Raw genomic sequence first — 23499 nt, 5'->3', positions numbered from 1 at the left:
TTCTAATATTCTAATGAAAACATCTGAGGATCTTCTTTAGGCTTTAGTATCTCTTCTGAAAGTGCAGCTAATATCATGTAGCTCTTGTCTGTGCTAAGGATGAGATGTCACTAAAGACTTTTACCATGTGAGATAGGAAGCTTACTCAGAGAGGTGTAATTAATCCTTTTAGAACCTGCTTTAGCCTGGGCATGTACTGGGGAAGGAGTGATACTTTCTAGGCTGCTTTTATGCCTTCTTGGAAGTTAGAAGTATCTTTAAGATATTGTTATTATATAGGTATTAAATTGGTATTTTATTAGGTCACCATGAAGCATCTAGCTGTACTGGTTTTACAAAGGTTTGGAGTTGTATTGCCTTCCAAGCTTTTATCACCTTGTAATGCTTTAGTGTAATTAAACTTGCTGTACAATATGTGAGTGTTGTCATTTAGCTTATTGTCTCTCTCTGTTTGATGTCAACATAAAAAATATTCTAATATTACTCCTTGATTATTACAGAGGTAAACAAGAACAACTCATTAGTGCAAACACCAGCACCTTATCCTAGAAATTGCTTGGCTTGGCAGTTGATGATCACTCCTTATGGAAGTCAGCTCTCTCTAGAGGACTTGGGGAGATGGAAAGTCTTCATTAGACATGTTTTAATTATTTTCAGGTTAAGGTAGGAAGAGGGCATAAGTAAGGTTCAATTTTATTATATAAAAGACTGCAAAAAACTTATGTTTTAAGTTTACAGTTTAGGACTGTACTTGATTTTAGGTGACTGATGTGTCAGAATTCAGAGGGAGCACCTTAATGCCTTTAAGTATTAGTCCATGAAGTATTTGTGTGCTTAGCAGTTGATTCTAAAGTATTGGGGAAAAGAGGTGGTTTATTTTAGTCAGGCTTGGTTACAAAAAGTTCTTTATTTTCAAGTTCAAATGCAGTTTGAAATCAAAGCATAGACTTAGACATAAACTCATGAAAAGCAAAGATGATTTAACAGCTTTTTTGTATGCAGTGTAATGAAGAGCTATGTGCTTCTGTCTGAAGGTGGAAAGGTAAAATACTGTAGCATTTTAACTTCTCATCAGATTCTCATAGACTTCAGTCTAATGATAGTAAGTACATTGCCAGGGTTATGTGTCAATCTGTTCCATTTCAAGCCCTGCAAACCATCTCTATCTCCTACAAAGCTAAGATAAAACTCATTGATGGGTGTCCTTCTTAGTTAACTGTCTCTAACTTGTATGCCACAATTAAAAAAACAAGAAAACTTTGGTCAGTAAATTTTGAGATAATTTTACCAGCTGGTTATTTTTATTAATTCATTGCACTTTTATATTAATTATTTGTACTACTTTTGCAATAGCTTCACTCACTGGACTGCTGCTTTTCTTTCATGTGGATGGCAGTGATTTAATGCTGAAGTAGAATAATGTGGTTGTCTAGCTTCAGCCTGCTTATATTGAGTTTAATTTTCCTATTTTAATTATGAGGGAGGATGTAGAGCTTGGTATCTATTTTTGGTTGTTCATATCAGCTGCATTCCATGACCTTGGCATCACTCTCTTTTACTTGAAACACCCTACAGTATGCTGCATAGAATAACCATGGATTACTTAAGGCTTTTTTGATTTTGAACACTGGCCAAGTTTCATTTAAATCTGAACTCATTGTGTGCAGTTTCAGTAATGTAGCTCTTTTCCATTGGGAGTAGAATGGATTAGATTTTAAAACATTCTAAAAATGTATAATGCATTGCAGAGAAAGCGATAAATAAGTACATTAAATGCATTTTTGGCTGAAAGCTGTAGGAAGGCTTTTTTTTTTTTTTTGACTAGTTAGAGTATTTTTGACAAATTTTGTGTAGTTGTTACTATGCCAAATAATTTTTAAATGGTGTTATTGCCTGATTCATGGTTTACCTGACACCTGAGATGCCACTGGCACTAAGGCACTGCATCAGCTGTGTGGCAATGAGAGCCTGTGGAAAAGCTGCCTCGATCACCCAGGGAAATTCCATTTCCAGCTGTAAATGAGGAAGTGCTGAGGTAGTGGCATTCCAAGATTATCAAGAGCAGTTGTATCTGAAGAGGCACTTGAAGGTTGAGTCATGACAAAGCTTTCTATTTTTTTATCACACTGTGAGATTTTGCAATCCTATGTGTTTATTTAAAGGTATAATACAGGGAAGCTTACTTCTCTTACTTGAATGGCCTGGCTTTCTTTGGTTTACTTACTCTTTTCTGTCTCAATATCCTATTTCATGAGCTTTCTGTGAGTTTCCTGGTATTTTAAATCAATCTAGTCTTACTGTCTCCTGTTGTTTTCAACAGTATTAGTAGCCAATTTTCAGATAATTTTCTGCCTCTGGGGGCAGAAATGTCTGTGGAGCACAGCTGTTGAAGGACATGCCCAAAGACAGCATTATGCAGCAGCCCAAAATGCCCAAGATTGACAAGACTTTTAGAACAAACTACTGCCAAACAGACGTTCTGAATGTGTTAATATCCTAATATTTCTGCTGTGTGAAAATGAACAGAAGCATTATTTGCAATGCAGAACATGTGAAATAGTAATGTTTAAAATGTCAATAAAATGGAAAAATGTTGCCTATTGGGATTTATTTCCTAATTTAAAGAGAAGAAGATACATTAGAGTGCTATTTGGACATCTCATTTGCTGAGGACAGATATCCTTCAATATTAATAAGGCAAATAATGATTTTGACAAATAATTTCTCATTTCTTCACTATAAACTCTCATTTAAGAATAAAGAAGGGACATTTAACTTCAAATGTAATGGGGAACCTTGTAGTAGATCTGTTGAGATGTGTAGGAGGAAGTTGTTTAATCAACTTTTGGGCTGCTGATTTGTGCAGCGTTTCCTTTATCATCAGTTCCATGGATGCATCTAAGGGAACTGTTTGAATACATGGGAGGCTTTGTTTACCAGTGCATCAAAGGGTAGAGTGATTTTATTGACACTAAGTGATGAAGAACTTTATGAATTTTGACTGGTTTTGTGGACCCATATCCTTGTTATATCTAGTTGAATGCTAGTTTGCTCCTTTAGCTAATTGTAAGCATAATGTTAGATCTGTGCCAGATAAGGAATTAGTTTCGCTGATTGCAAATAACTCTGGGTCAGGAAAATCAGGTCAATAAGGAAAAACCATGATTTTCAGTAGGAGGATTTAGTGGAGATTACTGATGAGCACCACTGCTGGTAAAAGGGGGCATGTAAATATTTGTGCAAGTGTACTCACTGTCTCCCTTCCTGTGTTCCCCTCCCCATTTGGAACAGAGGAGAGAAATCCAAAGGGAGCGAATTCTCTTGTCCTTAGTGTGTATTAAATTGGAGCAAGATTAATGTCCCCCCATTTCCTGTCTTCTTTACTAATTCAGGCAAACAATTTGCTCTCAAGCTTATTAATTTTTCAACAACTAGAGGCAAGAGTTCCCAAATTACTTCGGTTAAATTGCTTTGACGTGCTTTGTATTTCTTCTGTTTTAATGTAAAGAAAAACAGCATTATACAAGTGCAGGGAGGAGATGAAGAGAAGGAATTTGAGGCCCAACTTTTTGTGACAGGAGTCAGGCAGAGAATGGAAGAGATCACCCAGGACTGCAAGGGGACCTTGGGTTTTCCAGACACAAAGATACAGGAACTTGCAGAAGATAATTTGGAAGCTGTTGCAGTACTTCAGAGGGTTAGGATTTTTACAAACTGAGAATCCAAATGGTTCTCTTTAGTCTGGAATCTCTTGTATAAAGATTTTAGTTCTGCAACCCATTCTGCTGTAGCTTGGTGCTAATAAAGACACAAGGAGGAAACACATGCTGTAGCCTGTCCCAAGTCAGGTATGCTTTGAGTTCTCTACAAGACTCAGCTATGAGTTTTTTGTTTTGGGTTTTTTTCCTCTATGTCATGACAGTCTCAAGACTTTGCACTTGCTGGGTCCTTCTTAGGCGTGGTTTGGAAGCAGGGGAGCCAAAGTAGTACTCTGATTTTGCTCATTATGAGACATGCAGACAAATAATGAGAGCCTGTCCTTTCTCCTGTAGACAGAGTTCTTGTGCAATCTTGTCCTTCTCACGCAGTCTCCTGAGAGCAGAGTATAGGGGCAGAATAGAATTCCCTCCTTGCATGTGCTGGCCATGCTGCTTTGGGTGCAGCCCAGGACATGGTTGGATTTTGGACTGTGGGTTGGTTTCTGCACACTGCTGGGTCATGTCCAGCCTCTCCTCCACCAGCCCCCCAAGTCCTTCTCCACAGGGCTGCTCCCAGTCTGGATGGATGCTGGGGGCTGCCCCCACCCGGGTGCAGCACCTTGCACTTTGTTGAACCTGATGATGTTTTCATGGGCCCACTTCTTGAGCTTGTCCAGGTCATCCTGGATGTTTAAAGGAATGGAAATTATAAAAATGCCTTCATCAGTTGTACTAAATGTTTGTAGTCAACAACTCTGCATCTAATCTGACCATATGCTTGAAGAACTTATTCTAAGTAGCTTGAGATGAGCTGCAGTTATAAGTGCTGTGGTTTCACTAACATGCACTGTAATTTGCATCATAAATTCTACTGGAATTATTTTTTATGTTTTATATACCTCATGTCTACTAAATTTGGTTTGCAACTAAGCCAAGACTATCAAATACACACACACAAATAAAATTCTCTTGAGCATATACAGAAAAATAAAATTGAAGGAAGATATTCAATGTTAAGTGGGCTGTAAGGATTTTTTTTTTTAAAGAAATCTTTCTTGGCTTTACTGAAATTTGAATTCCATATTCCTAGTTTCTCAGAGCCACTTAAGGAAAAAAGTAGTGAAATGCTGCCACAAGAGGGCCTGTCTGGCAATGTCTTTGCAGAATGCTTCTAGGAAAGGATGTGAGCAATCTTTGAACTGTTACTGAGGATTAGTTGTGGCCTGAATGAATGTCCTTGTGATATTCTGAAAGACATTTTGAGGGTGTTGACTTAATTCTCCCCTACCCCACTAGTCATATTCTATCACTGTTTTCTGTGTGCAGTGGAAGCTCTGTGTGGAGTTTGATATTGGTGTTACAGCATTAACTGCTGCAGTGGGAGATGGATAGATAGCTAAAATCTTGTCAAAATCCAGAAAATTTAAGCAGTTGTGTCTTGGTTTTTTTGCAGTTGCCTTGTAGAAGGAGATGCTAAAGAAGAAATCTTGCAGCCTCCAGAGCCTCAGCCAGTACCACCAATCCTAACACCATCTCCCCCATCAGCTTATCCAACAGTCACTACGGTGTGGCAGGACAATGACAGATACCATCCAAAGCCAGTTTTGCACATGGTTTCATCAGAGCATTCGACAGACCTCAACGAGAATTACAATAAATCCACAGAACATTCAGGGAAGAACGAACCCAGCGAACACCCAGAGAAGAGGCTGGAGCGCAACCTAAGTTTTGAGATCAAGAAGGTACCTCTGCAGGAGGGACCACGAAGCTTTGATGGGAACTCCCTGTTGAACAGGGGACATGCAATTAAAATTAAGCCTGTGTCATCCTGTGTAATTGATAAGAGCTTTAAGCCACAGGAACAGATTTCAGGGGATTCATTTGTAGATGCTTCTCAAAACTCATGTATGGAATACAGCGTGCCACAGTCTAACACAGCCTTAATACCTTCACCAGAAAGTCTGCAGAGTCAGCAGGGGTCTGACACCCCACCCAGACCAGACCGTCTGCCTCTGACAGAGAAGGGACACGCCACGTGGTCACTACCAGGGCCTGAAAATGCACTGCGTACCTCCGTGTCTGAAGAGTTGTCTTCAGACCCCTTGTGTCACGGTGTTCAAACTCTCTCTCTAGTATCAAACAGCCCAGCTGAGCATCCTTCCAGTGATCCTGTTGATCATACTCCTCTTTGTGTTCGAGCACCCCTCTGTTTTACTAACCCTCTCCATGCAGATGATTCTGACACGGATGAGGGGGACTTCGACGGAGCCATGAGCAAAAGCGCGTCCAATGTGTCAACCGCAAGTGCCACAGTCTCTGCTGCCACTAATACTGAAAACATTTCTGCCAGAAAAGTATTGCCAATGTCTATTGCTAGGCAAGACTTAACAGCTGTAACATGTTCTGAAGATGGCAAAGGTAGGTTTCACTGAGGTTCAGAAGTGCTGCTCTTTATCTAGCTGCATCTGTAGAGCTGGACAGCATAAATTTCTTTGCAATGCAATTTTTAAATGTAAATTTAATCAGTGTAGTATGGCAGCTTCAGAGAGGGCACAGCTCTTTTCCTGACAGCTTTCAGTTTGCACGTGAGCTATTTTTGCTATAAAGTACTACAGACCATGATTAGCTGCTTCAAAATCTGTACTGTGAGCTTTATTGTGAGCATTTGTTTAATGCTTTATTTATAATGCATTCCTGTAGGTTTGTATGTAATTGTAGGTTTCTATGTTATTATTTGGTACATATTTTTTCTCTATGCCCAGTTTCATGAAAGTGTCTAAAATAATTGGGGGTTGACTAGTCAAAGCATTTTCAACAGGCTTGTGCAAATACATAACAATTTCATGCTTATTGGTTGATGTGCTGTTCCTAAAAATGTAGATGTAACCTCATTCACTGCATTGGTCTTTGAAGTTGCTCATGATTTGGCTCTTGCATTTTAATAGTGTTGTAAATATTTAGCTGTGCTTTCCTCTTTTTCTGTACATGGCTGGGGGTGACAAGCTAATACAGCTGTTCATCTAAAAATCCAAGTTATGCTTTATTAGCACTTTGAAAATTATTTAGTGGCTTTTTATCTTTTACTTTTTTGATTTTTTTTTTTTTTTTTTGCAAAAGTTTGCAAGTTAGAACATCATGTTTTGAAGGCAAAAGGATCCCAAAACCTGCAGGTGCAGATTTCATTCAGGCTGGCACACTTAGAGCAGATGGAGGACAGAGCAGGGAAGAGGAGATTAGGCCCTGGCAGCTGCTTGCCCCACAAAACAAGAAGTGAGGCTGTGGAGCTGAAGGAAGAACATGAACCTCTGGATCCAGCTCAGACTCCTGTGCCTGGAGCTGCTAACAGTGATGGCCTCACCTCAGGAGTCTGTGCAGACTTCATGATTTTCTGAAGTTAAATGGGGCTCAGTGTGTGATGCAAGATGCCGAACCAGCTGAATTGAAAATACTGGCTTTGTGAACTGAATGTTCACCAAAAGTCATATATCCAGAGATGTCAACTGTTTTGCAGCCTTCAAAACAATCTTTTTCTCTAGATCTTGATACAGCTCTATAGATATTGTCATCTGTACCTATAGATCTATAGATTTTGGTTTAGATTGTGTAAATACAGGACAATACTTGCACATACCTGTATATCTTTAACACTGTGACTTAAAAGGTGCTCTGCAAAGCTGACAAAGTCCTTTTATCATAGTTGTTTCAATTTTGCAAGCAGTTCTCCTTGGATTTGTTTTATAGATTTGCAGGCTATTGTATTTTTCCTTTTAGCCAGAATTTTTTTCTTCTTTCCCAGAGCAATCATCGTTTGTCACTGTTTGGAAATTATAATTTCTCTGTGCATCTCATTATGTAGATGCTGTAAGAACATGCAAATAAAATAAGTGATATGTCATAAATATGATAAAGAATTGGAGAAATGTCACTCTAGAATTTGTTTCATGTAACTGTGTATCAGAAACGTCTTGGAATAACAGTACAGCCCTTGTGCTGCTGGTATGTTGATGATTTCACAGGAATTGATTAAAATTCTAACATTAATTTTTCTTATGATTTATCTCTTGTTAATAAGGGTGTATCTCTTCCCCGTTTGTTTGATAGTGAACACTTCCCATTTTACATTCTGGTTGTAGGTCTTGTAATCCCTCTGGGACTCAAGAATATAGGGTTAGATTGCTTTGCACCAGTGATCCCAAACCCTGTTTACAGTGGCTTTCTCATTTTCATACTGGCTCAGGACTCTTCTGTCTGAAGCTGGGAATGTGGCTGCAATCACCAGTGAAACTTGTCTGTGAACTTACCAGCACCCTGATTGCCTAACCATAACTGCTGGTGTGCATGATCTTACCACACAGTTAAATCCTTTTTTTCATTCAAATGAAATGAAAAGTAGTTGTACCCTGAGGTAAAAGGAAAAAAAAAAACCAAAGAGAACAATAAAACCGAAACAACTCAGAAACAAAACCCTAAAAATTCACTTTCAGTTAGTGCATATCTGTGGTGACTTTATTTGATGGTTTTATAGAGACGCTTTTAATGAAGGTTTTCTTGTGCTGTATGGTAAACTTGAGATGGAGCAGGTCTCAGAAGTCGCTTGGAAGATGATGGCTTGTAGAACTTGATGGAATTCTGTCCCTGCAGCACCTGGGGATTCTGGCAGCTCAAGCCTCATGGCTTTGTTAGTAGAAAAGTGTGTCTGAATTTTTGAATCCTGTGCAGAGTACAGTTGTCAGATGAGATTTCTTACGGCAGCAGCTACTTTAAATTGTTTTAAACCTTTAATTACTACTCCAAATTTCTTAGCAGGTCAGAGAGGGGCTTTTGCTGCCAGAATAGCTTGTGTTAGTACACTCCTGGGAGGTGAGAGGGAACAGGCTGGGGACAGGATGTGGTACTGGCACCAACAGTAGCCATCTCCTCTGGCTCCTATTTACCCTTTGGCCTAGCAAACCTTGCACTAGGCTGTTTAACCATATCAGTGGTGTGGGTGCCAGTGGGTAAGCAAAACTGAGACCTGAAAAATGAACAAAAAGTATTCATTTGAGTTACTGAGGGTTTTTTTTTTTCCCTCCAAATTATTTAGACTGAAAATGTTTTCGTTTTCTTGCTTGCATAACACACAAACTGATCCTGTGCCCTTAATGTGAAGTTAATGATGGTAGATGAAGTTGCTCCAGAGTGTTAGTGTGGTAAACCAAAATGTTTTATAATACTTAAAATTTTTCTTTTGCTTTAGATACTATACTGAGTTTAGGATTATCTCATATATGAAAAGATCAACTTCTAGAAGTCTAGGAGAAAAATCTATGTATTTTAACTTACCTAATGTCATATTTGATTTAGATGCTGATGCTAGTGAAGATTCCTCTCCCCCGCTCCCAGAAAGAACACCAGAATCATTTGTATTAGCAAGTGAACAGAGTGAGTTTTTGATGTTTGGTGATAACTGGAGATAAAATGTGAAGAGCATGTCAGTATTGTATTTGAGGACCCCTGATTTTTGGTTAGTCTGTTGGAGCAATTTGTAAAATGGAATGAAATCTAGCATGTGCAGTGCCTTATTTTGGGATTTAACTTTTGCACACCCTTGAACATAGAGAAATTATTTTTCATTTTCTGACTAATTATGGTGTTATATGATATTTAAGTAATTGGAGACTTCAATATTAGTAGAGCTAGTTTTCAGTCTGAAGGGTATGGAAATGAGATGATACAGTGGGGAAATGCAGTACAGTTAGGGGATTTCCCAGCTGTTTTAGTTCCTACTGCTCCCAGGTAGGGAGTGGGTCTGCACATGAACAGTGTTGATCTGATCCCCCTTTCCTGGGCAAAGGAAAGATGATGACACTTCATTCTGCATTGCATGTAGTGAACAAGCCCAGTTAGTCAAGTTTTATGTAGTTCAGTCTTTGGCTGTGTCAAAAGGGTAATTGCAAGAGAAAGCTGACACTTACAGATGATGTGCTCCTATTGTCATAGTTCATTCATCAAAATAGTAATGGCAGAATACAAAACAGATGAATTGAAATGAAGTGATAAATTAGATTGATGCTTGGTACCTTCCAGAAAACCTAAAATTTTATAATTATTTGCTGACACTTTTATTTAGTGCCATTTTGAAACTCAAAAAATTTGGGCCCAAGTAGTTAATCTAAATATTTTCAGCATGAAAGTGCTGAAGTTTTGTAAATGTGTTCTTTGAGCATTACAAGCATAGGTAGTTCAAAGTGATCCTTTCTTTGGATATTATGGACCTGTTGCTTTTTTGTGACTGCACAAGGAACAAAACTGTTTTCTTTACAAATCTCTCTCCAGAACTGGAATCACTAAAACCACTTTCATTTTGTCTTTTTGCACGATGTCAGTAAAGGACAGGTGTGGCTGTCCTGACTTGGATGTTTACATAGGAGATCTGAGAAACACATACTATTACTGCCCAGCTGATGTAACAGAAGTTCTAAATTGTCCTTGAAAATGAAGGACAATTCCCCTGTTGATTAGGACCCCCCAAAGGAACAAAATGGACATCCACAATGCAAGCACTGTACTCTTGTGCTTTGAGTTATATTGCGGCATTTTGCCTTTTCTGGAGCACTTTTCACTTTTCATGTAAAGAGATTTTCATGTGTTTAAAGGCATTTAATCCTAAAAAAAAAGGTTTAGAGCACATTTCTAATGCAGCTTACTAATGGCTCATCATGAGGAGATGTGAAGTATGTTGAGCTGAGTTAATTCTCCCTAGGCACGCCCTTGCTGAAGCCAGCTGTGGTTGCGCAGTCGGAGTGGAGCGCGCTGCGAGATCAGCACCTGCCTGAGCAAACAGCCTCCCCAGTAAGTGCAGCAGACAAGTCTGTACTCATCACTCATTTCTGGTTTGGTTGGGAGCTGCAACAAAAAGTAAAATCCATACTTGTGAGAAGTTGCAGCTGTTGGTCATCTACAGCTGGCCAGGTTTTCTTCTGCCTGAGCTGCTGAATTGATGTGAAGAGTATGTTTTCTTTCCAAGAAAATGATTTGTTTTTCTAAGGTCAGCAATGTTTTTAAAAGCAGTACTCCTAAATATATGTTAAACTATGGCCTGAAGAATGTAAATATGCTGCTTTTATGAAGCTTGCTGTCTGCCCTTAATAGATCTTAGGCCAATTCAAACTGGAAGAGAACAGCAGTCTCTCATCTGAACTTCTGCAGGGCCTCACTCCAGGCTAACCAGAGATTTTTCCAGCTGGGTCTTCAAAACCTCCAGGGATGGACACTTCTTATGGGCAACCTGTTTCACTGCCTGAAAATGGTTTTCCCTTATGTTCATATTTATTTTAAACAAACCATTTTTGCCCATCAGATTTCACTTTTCTTTCATCCAGCTCAGTCATCCTGCATGAACAGCTGGCAAAGCTTTGAAAGCATATAAGTCCTTTTTACATTTGTCCCTTTTTTTCATGTGCTCCCAACAGCTCACTTAAAAATATGACAAAAAAGATAAATGTGAATTTTCAGGAACTATAAATGTAGTGTGAGAACTAACCTACCTAAATTTGCAAATAAGTTGCAGTGTCATGTTTTCAAATTTTTATTAAATGCTAAGGTTCTAATAGTAAATTCTCATACTAACTACTGTAGCATTTTTTGTCAATGTTGAGTCAAGTAAGAAATTAGTATTTCCATGAATGATTTTGGTGATGTTTTCATAATCTTAAATTTCTGTCTTTCTTTTAGTTTTCTGGAAGTGGTTTCTGTAATTATTTTATATCTCTCTCATTAACAGGGTTTGAAAACAACTTCACCTATACTACCTGGTAAGTGGTGGAAACTTCTAATTTTTTTTTTTTTTAAAAGATATTTTTCCTACTGAACAAAAATTTGCCTGAACTTGGTGTTTGCTCTGAAAGTATCTAAATATATTGTCAAATATACTTGTATTATACTAAATATATTGTTACCTATGATGTCTAAGCACTTTTAGTTTAGAAAGAACATGGACTGAAACCTTTATGTAGATGTATTAAATGGCACTGTGAGCTTTTGCTATTAATAGATGCTATGTGGGATTTCAGCTATCTATACAAACTAGTAATCCAGATATGGAAAGCAGGAATATATTGCTGTCACTGAACATTTACTTCATAAACAATTTTCAAGTTTTGCTTTGAGGAAATGAGAAATTGTCTTTCAAAGCTTTATTTTTGTAAATAATATTTGCTGCCAGTTGTGTTTTGGACTGTAATGACAAGTGGCATTGCCACAGTGGTGACTAAATGAATGTTACAGTGAGGGGTCTGTGTGTTTTCTAGATCGTCCTGAACGAAGCAACAAAACATCAACTGACATTTTACCTCACATTTCTTTCTCTGGTTCCACTGACACAAGAGGTCAAATTTCAGAATTTCCTGCAGAAGTAACAGATATTGGTAATTACAATTCTTTCAAAATATAATCACTAGATGACTTAAACAGGGGATTCACTATCAGTCCTGGCTTGGATAGCTGCTACTACTGCTACCCTCCAACTCACTGAGATGAAGAACCCAGACGAATAAGCCTGCCTACTTCAGCAGTGCTGAAGGAGTTTTCCCCAGAATAAATTATTAAATAATTTTTCACTTCAAAAAAAATCCTGAAATATAAAATTTGTCAAATGGGTTATAATTTTTGTAAAGTTCTGTAAATTTTTGAAAACTTCCAGAAATAATACCTGATAACAGCCTAGGTATGCAGAGAAGGAGGGGGAAATAAGATCACAAATGTTGTAATACTGTATTTAATGAAAAGTACTTTCCAGTGAGGTTTAAGTACTGAACTATAATGGTATACAAATTCTTCATATTTGTATTTCCTATGGCCAGAGTGCCTTCAGAATTCCTTGTATAACAAAGTTGTTTCCAAGCCCTGAGAGTAAGCTATTCTGTAAGAGCTGAAGCCATGTCTTAGTGATCTTCTGACTGCTGCCAGCCTTTGTGAGCCTGTGTTGTCCCAGCAGACAGAAGTATTAAATACATTTCTTTCCTTAGGTTTTGGTAACCGCTGTGCAAAGCCCAGGGGACCAAGAGAGCCACCCTCAGAATGGACATGATCCAAGAACCAATGGACATACTATCAATAAATTATACTGGAAAACTCAAGTGCCACTGAGACCTAGAGAAATAGAGTTCCACTTTCCTGGGGGGCGACTAACACAGAGCAGTGTAGATCTAACTATCAATGGTACATTCTTGCAGTGCATCCCACGCAAAGCCTGACACGTGGTTCACAACAGTGGATTCCAGTATTACAACAACCTTTTGCTGGGGCCATCTACCTGCCTTACTACACTTAGGAGAAAGTATTACATATGATTTATTTTGTAACTTCAAGTATTATTGCCTTAATGTCTTTTAACCCTGTTACACGCTGCTTGTAGACATATGTTAATATAGTAATACTTTTGACAGATTGTGTTTATGGACTACTTTTTGCTAACATTTGATTACCATGTATGCATTATTTTGTATATGTACAGGGCAAGTATATAATTTGATAAAGTTGCAATCATAAAATATTAACAGAAGGTGTAAGAAATCTCTGCATGATCTAAATTTTTGTGTACCTTATTTGTAAGTTATTTGCCCTGAAGTTTTAGAAAATAGTTTCTGGGGTTTTTTTACAAAAATTGCTGGACACACACAGCCAGAATTGCAGGTTAGCAGAGATAAAGATTGTAATGCATTTTGTAAATTGTAAGCAAAAGGTTATTTTTATATTATATACTGTTTAATTGTCAGACCTGATTTGTTCTGGTTTTCATCTGGTCATGGAGATTCAGTAAGTGCCTTGGAACAGTATTGAATTCTCTTAGCCTGTGTATGTTTCTTCAGTGTTTTGAGTTCATCTGGAATTAGAATATCAAAAAGATTTGTATGTTCCTTAGTATATTTGACCTGCCAGTAAAAGAGAAACCATTTTACATAATCAACACTCCTTAGTTTTCATTTTAGTGTTTCATCAGTTGCAATCTTTAGAAAGTTCATCTCTATCACCTTTCTGTGTAGTAGGATTTTACGGTTTTAATAGGGCGTGTTTCTAATTTGGGAAAGCCAGAACACACTGCTAAAAGGACTGTTCAATACCACTGTCTTCTCTTACAGATGGGGAATACAATTTATGTTGTTCAGCGACTGTGTATGTAAGAAAGCAACTTATATGAAGGTTCACCTGGAGCCCTTGCAGCTACACTGTATCTTGGCAATATATTATGTCAAGAGTTAATCCTTATAAGGATTCCTTACTTAAACTTTTCTGTAATACAATCTTTAAATTAAAGAAAGTAAAAATCTCACTCTGGGTGTTTTTACTCTTAGGAAAGAAAACTGTGTCCAAAAGCCAAGTGTAACACAGTGAAGGATGGCAGTCTGGCTTAGCTTACAGATCTCATACTTGAACAGAACACTGACACTCAGACCCTTATTTTTAGTAACTACTTTAAAAGTTCTGGCTAGCAAGAATGCCAGAGAAGCAAAGAAGAATGTTTAGAAGAAAATGTTCATTTTAGGTAGTGAAACTATATTAATCTGAACTTTAGCTGGGAACATTGTCTGATGTGCTACTTGTACCTTTAGTGTCTCTGCTAAAAGAGAGCTAATGCCCTGATAGCAGCTCTGTTGTAACCTCCTGAAGGGATGTAACTGGCAATTACTGTCTCTGACTCTGGATTTAATCACCATGTGCTTCCTACGTGTGACAGACTGCCAAGCTGGGGAGCTCTTTCAAAGAACTGTGTGCACTATAAATACTTCCCATGGATGTAGTTTTGCAGTTATGAATTTAAAAATAAATAATTCAATGATATGTACCATCTGGGATAATCTATATCAACTATATTCCTGAATTTTAAACAGTTCAGACAGCTGGAATGTTCTGCAGTTGGCAGAATAAGGCTGGCCTGAACTTTGTCTTCCTTCCCTCCTGTTGCAGATGATTAGCTCAGACTTTCACTCTTAGAGCTCCTGTGGATTTGTAAGGCAAGATGGGCTGTCAGCACCTCTGGGCAGTCCAAATCATTGGAACATTTGGGAAAAAAAGTTAAATAAGAAAATTTCCAAATATGTTTTGGATGTACTTTTCAAGGATCCCTTCCACATTTGTCCACCAATAAAACACAAATCTGTGCATGTAGTAGATTTTCTGGTTTTCACAGATGAATTTCAGTTAACAGCCAAGGCTGTCCCAAATCTGTGCATTACATACAGCCCATCTTGTTATGTTTAATTAAAGTACATCCAGGTTCATCTTTTTTCCCCTCTTTGTTTTGCACAGATTTGGATCATATTCCAGGCTGAGTTTGTCACAGAAATAAACTCAAAGTAAGGTTGCAGCCTTTCTTTGCTATAGTGATAAAAAACTGCAATTGTCCAGTATGGATTTCTGTTTCTTTTGACAGAGCTGATTCACAACTTGCTGTTCCCTGCTTTGGGTTTTATACTTTCACCTATTGTATTTCAGATAAGTTGGCAGTTTTAAGAGCAAGGTGAAATCTGCCCAATGTCATTACTTTGTGTATCCAGTGTTGGGGGTGGTGCAGAGATAACTGCAGCTCTGGATGCTTCACGTCATAACTTTGAAATATTATCATCTTAACAGCTTCATCAAAAAAACCCTAGATCTTCATTTGTGGTTTATTTGAAATGGAGTCTAAAATGGTTTAAGCATTACATTGGCTTGAAAATTATCACTAAAGCCATTTTGTGCATATATTGAAATCAATCCTGTTTGGTTCCAGTCTTACACATTACTTTCTGAAGTGCAGCTTTTCAGGCATGGACTTGATCACTGTAGCAAAAAAGCAGTAATGCTACTCAGCCCAGCTCTTTCTATTAATAACTGCTGCATTGGCTTGTTTGTCTGTCAGTATTTTTCTAATATACCATTCATTAATTTTTTCTAAAGATATTAATATTCAATTAAATCATGCAGTGAATTATCACATCAAAAGAATGAGGTCTCTATGTTTTAGAAATGTGAATTCTCAAGGCTTAGAAGAAAGCTGACCTCTACTAATACCATTGCTTATCTCTATTACTCAGCATATTTAAGGTTGTGCATTGATTTGACAGGTAACATTCTATTTTGGTAGTAACTAAATAGTAGCATTACACCAGCGTTTTTGTTCCTTATCTGCTAGGAAAACCTGCTGCGTTTACTTGTAATTTTCCTTAAAAGAAGTTTCTAACTTGGGAACTGGGCAGAACAATTAAAATCTTGAAGAATTACCTCTGGGTTTGTATTTTGGAATCTTGGATTGGGTTTCTTTGGAGATAAGTCTCTAAAATGATGAGTGAGATCAAGTGCAATGCAGAGGCTGGACAGTGTAATAACCCTGTGCTGCTGGAGCAGTTGCTTGTAGCTGCAGGTCAGACTGTTGGGAAGCACCCAAACACAAAGCTCTTGCCTGCAGCATAACCTTGACACCAGAGAAAGGGGAGACAGGGTTGGACTGGGGAAAGACTAGCAATGAATATTGCCTTCAAAAGGGGATTTTGAGGAGGAACAAGGGGTTAAGGACTTCAGACAATGGGACTGAACGACCAGATAAAATTGCACACAACTAAGGCTTTGAGAATTTTCTCAAGGCTTGAGGGAGTAGTATCTCTGCAGTATAAACAAACAAGTCACAATTCCTACAGCCCATTGCCAAAGAACAGCCTTTCTCACAATCTTAAAATGCTCTTCAGCTCTTGAGAAGCTGAAACAGCTTTTAAAGGAGGTTGTCCTGTGTGGGCTGAAGAGCAAGGCTAAATGCATGGAATACATGAGCCTAGGACTGAGCATAGCTGGGGCTAGCCAGCACAAGGCGCCGACTGCTCTGGAGCCCTCGGAGTCTCTAAAGCCTTTAAAACAGCAAGGCTGTGAAGTGGTTAGTAACGGGCTTAGTAACATCCAGTAATAGCCAAGCTCTCTGATGTGATTTTTCCCAACCATTTCCATGCATGTACTGAATCAAAGCACAGGTTTGTCAAGTGTTGGGTCAAACAGGACAAGAAAATAACTTTTCTTGGCTGCAATGCTGTCATATCCTCAAGATCTGTGCCAAATGCATTTCATCACTTCTAAGATCACATGGCAAAAGCTTAGAATGTGCAGCCTTAAAGCAGTGAGTAAATAAAATGTTGTTTGCTGTTTTGATCTATTGAGTTGTAGTTGCTGTAACAGTCGATTTCTTTAAAAACTTGACTCTTGCTTCTGAAATTGTATTTTGTCTGCATTAAGCACTGTGGTGAAGCCAAGGTAAGAAATCAGTTTTGCATTTTGGCTCAAATCCTGCAAGTTATGTACAGCTGTGCATGTAAACAGCCGTGATGAGCTCAATGCAAGTATTCATCCATGGGCCTTGTGTGTTTGTGTTTGCAGCTCTGGGGCACTTGTAAGGACAGGAGTTAGCTCTGCCTCAGGCACTGTGACTGAGCTCCACAGATTTCAGCTGGTGAGGTGGAAGTTGTCTTTCACATCTATAATTCCTACTTTCATCCACAATGTTACAGTCCTTAATATAAAAGATCACAGGCAGGTAAAAAAATTGATCACTTGGGTAGGTAGTGCCACAATCTCGCAGGGAGCTTGACTGTCAAGTCAAAAGAAGAGCCAGACTTGGATCAAAGATGGTGCCCTTTTTCAAACATGGAGTATCAAAGACTGCTGAGCTTTTCTGCTTACTCAACTCTACTCTTCACCAGAAGACACCTGGTGTGTTGTTCCATCCCAGTATATATTCCACCTGCTACATCTCTGCCCTAATGTTAAATGGACCAAGAAACGCCATCATAATCAGAGTATTTTCAAGTCTTTTGCTACATTTGTTCAAATATTTATTTGCTTTCTTGCTGTTTTCACGTTTAATGGTATATTCATTGTTCAAGTGAGCCTGGAGAAGCAGGCAGGAAGAAGACACAAACCTTATGAGGAAACATGCCAGCTCTGGTGTCCATTTGCTGTTGCGTTCTTTTATTTGCTGCATCTCCAAAATGTATATGCTTTATGGTGAATATTTAACTTGGTAATGTCAATTACACATTTTATCAGCCCTGCCCAGTGAACTTCTCATCTTAGGGTTTTAGTCTTGCCTGCACTGAATGCTATTTTGCTGTAAGTGAAGGAAGGTTGGGCCTGGTACATTCTAATTCCACATGTTACTATGATATCTGAACCCACCAGTGAAAGGCTGTCAGTTTTGTTAAAAAATAGTAATGTAGCTTCTGATTTGTTTCATTAGAGACAAGCAAAAGCTAAAATAGCCATCCCTGTGAACTCCAGTAGGGAATCTAGGGTTACCTTTCCCATTGATGTGAGCAGCCCATACCATCAGGCTTTTCTGAAAAACCATTTATACACTGGATTTTATAAAAGTTACTTTAAAAATTACTCATAACTCTGGTCATGAGATTCGTAGGGAATAATGTGTGGGCATGTCAGAAGTGAAGCAAGTCGTCTGGATAAAGTGATCCAAAGAATGGTCTCTGCTTGGTGTGTGGTAAAAAGTGAATCTGGCAGAGTTGGGAAGAACAAGGAGCACAAAATGCCAGGGGAGAGGAGGTGGGAAGAGCTGAACTGTAGCAAGTACAAGGGGGAAACTGTCTTTGCTTGTGGGTAATAAAAGGCTGATGTGAACTTGTTAAGCAGGTTCCTGGTTTTGTAAGTTCCTCAGAAGGGCTGAGGTGTGGTTGGGTAACAGGAATGCAACACCAGGAAGACGCTTCTTTAAAGAAATTGTTGCGTTTGAGCTTCTACTCAAATCTGCAATTGAGTATGGGCCTCTTGCATTTTGACTGATCAGGCCCGGACAAAGATTACTCCAAGGTGGGAGAAAAAGAAGTATAATAACCTCAAAAGGATAAACTGACCATTGAAACATCCTGGAGTGGGTGGGAAAGGTGGAGATGTGAAGAATGTTTAATTCAGAAAGCAATCTCTTGTCAGAGATTTTGAGACCTTGAAGTGCTACCTGAACAAGGGCACTTTGTGATACCATTGCCGTGCAATGAATACATCTTTGTCTGCCTGTTGACATGTAAATCGCTGGTAAGAAGGAAGCAATGCAAGTAATTCTTTTTATAATATAAATCAACTTGTATTTTACATTAGGGCTAGTGAGACACCTAACAGCTCTGAAAAGTGTTGCTGAGCAGCTCTTTCCCCTTCTGTGTCATCAGACAGCAAATTCATACTAGTTCATTGATGCTGGAAAGAACGCTCAAGTGTATTTTTTTCCCTTAAATCTACCCTTTTTGGAAATAAATTTTCAGACCTTACAAAATATTTTTACAGATAAATTAGTTCTTCACAGTTTGGATAGTGGATAGTGGTCAAAGTTGTCCTGAATTTACTTCTCTGCCACTACTGCCTTTCACATGTTTCATTTAGAAGAAGGGAACACTTATTTGGGCAGCTATTCCTCAACAAGGAGGGTTGTCTCAGACTCCCTGATTCATAGGAAAGGGGCTGTCTAGTCTTACAATTAAAAAAAATGAAATACATCAGGCCTCTTTTGGACCAGGCAGCTGCCAGCCTCCTCTGGGTGCTAAGCTGGAACAGCTACATGAGCCAAAAGGACTCTCTTAGAGTCTCTTAGAGTCTTAGACTCCATGATAGTCCACAAGAGTGAGCTCAGCCCTGTCCAAAGGAGAGACACAGCTCTGCTCTTGGGCCTGTCTGCAGTCCCCAGATCGCAGGGAGGTGATTTGGGAGGGAGCAGCCTTTGTCAGTCACTAAACCAAATGCTTTGTGTTTCAGCCGATCAGGGCTCCTCTCACCACCACTTCTGGAACATGTGATGTGTTCCAGGGACTCCCCATAACTCAAAGAATGGATAGGTGCTCTTACAGACCACATCACATGCCTATCTAATTTATATTTTAAACCGTGAGACACATCCTCACTTTGCTAGAGAGCACAATATGTGTAACAGTAAGGTCCAGAAAGAGGGCACCAGCGTATGTCACTGCTTGGAAATTCACTGTACACTTCAGTTACACAACTCAGAAGACTGACTGGAGTTTTTATTAGAATTTTTATCTTAATATTTTGTAGATATATCAAGCAAGGACTTTTCAGTGTCACTTCTTTCAGTGATTAAGAATGTGTGAAGACTTTTTCCATCTGCTTCTTCCTCTCCCTTCCCATTAACTCTGTGCATCAGTAGGAACCAGCATGGGGGAGCTGACTTGGAGCAGCCTCTAGGCCAGTCTGTGGTGAGATGACAAATTTGTCCTGCACACTTGCTGGAAGTGGGGCTATCCATCACGTAGGCTCAGCATTCCTACCTCTAAGCCAGGGCAAGACTGTACAAGTAACAAGGTACAATTGTGATTTCACATGAACGGGCTGGGAGGAGCCTGCTCATCTCCCATTTCAAGTCTGTGATCTGAGGCTGATAGTGATGTGTTAGATTTACAGTGAAGTTATTCCATCTATCTTGAGTGAATCCCAAAGCCCTTAACTGCCACCCAGTACATATATTTAAACATTTTGGGGTGACTTTATACTGTGAGATGCTTTCCTAATGCCATGGTCTGGAAATATCAGGTGCAATTTTCAGGTGATGTACATTGGTACATCAGAGAAAATCCGAGGAGATTATGGCAAATGCATTTTAAACAGTTTGTCTTAAACTCTTTCAAGGAATCACTGTGGCCACTGATCTGAAGAGCTGCTGCCTGCACTGTGGAGTGAAATTTGCGAATAGACAGAAAGCTCTTTATTGTGGATTTTCCCATTGAGATGTTGTTTATGTGAGCAAGAAGCTGAAGTGAGCAGTGAAAGATTAGCTGCTACATATAACTAGCTGTTTGTTTGCTTTTTATATGTACACTTACAAATATAAACTGCTACTTTGCAAATAAGTGTCTGTACCTAAGACACAAGACCTGAATGTCCTAGAACTAAATGTACTCCAAATCAAGGCCAGGCTGGATGGGACTCTGATCCACCTGGTCTAGTGAGAAGTGTCCCTGCCCGTGGCAGAGGGGGTTGGAATGAGATGATCTTTAAGGTGCTTTCCAACCCAAACATTTCATGACCATTCTTTGATCTGTTTATCATTCCATAAGCCTTTAGGGATAAGGGGAAAAAAAGCCATCAGGAAATCCATATGGATTTCAGTTCATTGACTTGAACTCTTTAGCAACAATAAGAGGTATGAACATCTCATAGAACTGCTTGTTAAGGAATAATAATGGAGGTTAACATCTCCTCCATATGTAAGGAAATACAGTTTTGCTTGGCTTGCATCCTCTTGCTTTCATACTGATTTTAGTAATGATGTATCTTTTGTTTTGAAAAATTCTAAAGATCTTTCAAATAGTCAAGAAGCTATGAAGACAAGAGCTAAGCAAATTACCTTTTCAACTGTAAGCAGATATCACTTAAAACTGTGCATATCACGACCTTCCAATGGAGTTTGCTCCATTGTTGTGATTGTTACTACAATTCAAAAAAGAAATATTGGAGCTGGGATGTTTCGCATGTTAAACACAAGTGAGAAAAGCAGTTCCAAAGACTGAAGAGCTGTTACAGCAGTAGTCTGTAGCTGTTTGAAAAAAACATGAAACAAGAAACAAGTACTGTAGGTCCTCCCTGAAGTGTAAACTCCTTTTTGTGGTTTTTATGGATTCTGTAAAATGTTGGCAGATGAACAGTGTAATAAAAACCATGAGTGTCCCAGTTGTCTACTCTGCCACGCTGCCAAATGTCTAACCCACCACCCCTGAGCAGTCAGCAGAGACATCTGCTGCTTCTGAGGGGAAAAAGGCTTTTTGGGATAACTGCTGCCTTGGTTACTGGTTTGATCAAAGATGCTGGGCTGCACATTCCCATTGCTCAGGCATAGGGACACTGTCCCTTGTGAAGGACAAGGGCAGGAGGGGGTAGTTCTTATCCCCCTGCAGCAAGGCTTGTCATGCTGTCAGCAGCTCCCAGTTATGAGCCAAGTTAGTCCCCAGTGTCTCATTTAGTTCAATTGTTTGGGTGGTAATTGCAGAAGTATTTGGATGTCACTGAAATGTTCTGAAAACCCTGACTATGGAAAATGAAGCTCTTCTAAAATAAATCACACTTTTACATGATGAGATCACCTTTGTTAGTACAGTTCTCTGCACATAAGGCTAGTTTTCACCTCCATTTCCAAAGATGAATTAACTGACTTTCAATGAGTTTGAAGAAAAAATGAATAACATTAAAAATTACAGTTAGCTAATTTTGCAGACAAAAACCAGCATAAAGACATCTAAGTGTTATCAAGTGTTTTCAATTTACACTTGGCACAATTATTTCCATGCTTGACTTAAGAACTGAGCACATGCCAAACCAAGGATGTAAGCACATGGAGAGCAAACTGCTGGAATTATAAAAAGAATAAATAACATTTCTGAAAGCTGTTTTTCTCTTTGGAGACCTGAGTAAGGCGACAAAGCATCACTTTGGTAGAGTAAGAGTACAAAGCCAAAACAGTATAACTCAACCTGTGTACAGCATTTACATTCAGCTTTTTATTTTAGAGAGTATGCCTGAAATGATTCTAAGTTTAGGTGAGCATATACACTAATTTGTTTAAATAAATGCCTTGATTAATAACCATTTATATCAGCATTTCATAATTATCCTTATTAAAATGGCAACACACTTGCAGTAAACAGGCTAATAACCTGGGAAGCTTATTCTTAATGCATGCTGGATACTGGACTGCTTTGTGTCTGACATTTTTACTGTCATGGTTTTGCCTCATTTCGGTCTCCATGGTCTAGAAAGTCTTCATGGATTTCCCTAAGTGCATATAAAACTATAGACAAAAGTACATTCGTATAATTTCTATAGTCAGTTTCAAGGCTTCTGCTGAAAGAGATGAGCTCTCTGGTCTCTGTGTGTGGGGTGCTGCCAATACCTCAAGGACTGATCCCCACAAAGACTCCCAATTCACACTGCTCTCTTTGTAGGGGACTGGACTTGTGACATGAGACACTACTGTATTTCTGTGCAGTATTTTGGTTTGGGGCAGTGTTTTGACAGTGTTTCTTGAGATTGTATCATTTCATATATATTTCACTCTTTTCAATTAACATCAGAACAAATTTCTGATTCTGTATTTTACACAAGCTATACTGCTTGTATTTACCCCCTATTTGTTAAAGACATTCTTTTTTCTGAAGCAGTTTTGGTGTTTGTCATCTTGTCTGTCTCATTCAGAGCATCTGTGTGGGACATGTGCACCAGCAGCAAGAGGTTTAAATAAAATAAAAACAGGTAGTAAGGAAGACACCCTGAAATTTAGTTTTAATGCTTTGGAATGTGTGCTCACCATAGGTATGGTGGAACACTTTAATGTATCTGTGTGATTGGTGACAAAACAAGTGACAGGGACGACACCCCTCCCTCTAATGCCCATACAGCAGCACGACTGCGGGAGCTGAAACAGAGCTGGCTTCTGAATTTCATGCACCCTGCAATTTCCTCTGCTGACAAATGGGTGTGAGACAGCAGCAGCAAACCTCTGAACATTAGTCACACTGCTTTCCAACAAGCAACAATTACATGTAATAGGTACTCTGTCATCTTGCTCCAGCTGAATTTTATAAAGAATTCACTAATAAAAACTTGGCTTATACTTACAAGCTCAATATGCTACTTCAGAAAGCACAGGAAACAACTTCATCTTGACCTTAGTTTTGTAGCATATTGTCAGCTGTTAAAGTTTGCTGCACATTTATGAGTTTATTTGTCAGTTTTAAATCAAGTGTTGGGCTATGAGTTCTTTCACCAGTTTTATCTTTTTATCTATTTTCATATT

The 23499-nt window shown here is 38.8% G+C and overlaps 1 protein-coding gene across 2 annotated transcripts in view; it reads left to right on the top strand.

Annotated features, from left to right (window-relative positions):
• The window catches only part of PTPN12 (protein tyrosine phosphatase non-receptor type 12), a 69285-nt gene extending 54755 nt beyond the window's left edge, over positions 1 to 14530 (top strand). The window contains exons 13-18 of one of the 2 annotated variants that reach the window (XM_084206837.1): positions 5152 to 6116; positions 9042 to 9119; positions 10441 to 10529; positions 11461 to 11491; positions 11987 to 12103; positions 12704 to 14530. In XM_084206837.1, the coding sequence (XP_084062963.1) occupies positions 5152 to 6116; positions 9042 to 9119; positions 10441 to 10529; positions 11461 to 11491; positions 11987 to 12103; positions 12704 to 12765 (1342 nt within the window). In that variant the 3' untranslated portion in view covers positions 12766 to 14530. The remainder of the gene's footprint in view (positions 1 to 5151; positions 6117 to 9041; positions 9120 to 10440; positions 10530 to 11460; positions 11492 to 11986; positions 12104 to 12703) is intronic. The other variant, XM_084206838.1, reaches the window with a different exon arrangement.
• The last annotated feature ends 8969 nt before the right edge of the window (positions 14531 to 23499 follow it).

Source organism: Fringilla coelebs (genome assembly GCF_963513975.1).
Source record: "Fringilla coelebs genome assembly, chromosome: 5".
NCBI lineage: Eukaryota > Metazoa > Chordata > Aves > Passeriformes > Fringillidae > Fringilla > Fringilla coelebs.
This window is presented reverse-complemented; position numbering and strand designations above follow the sequence as displayed.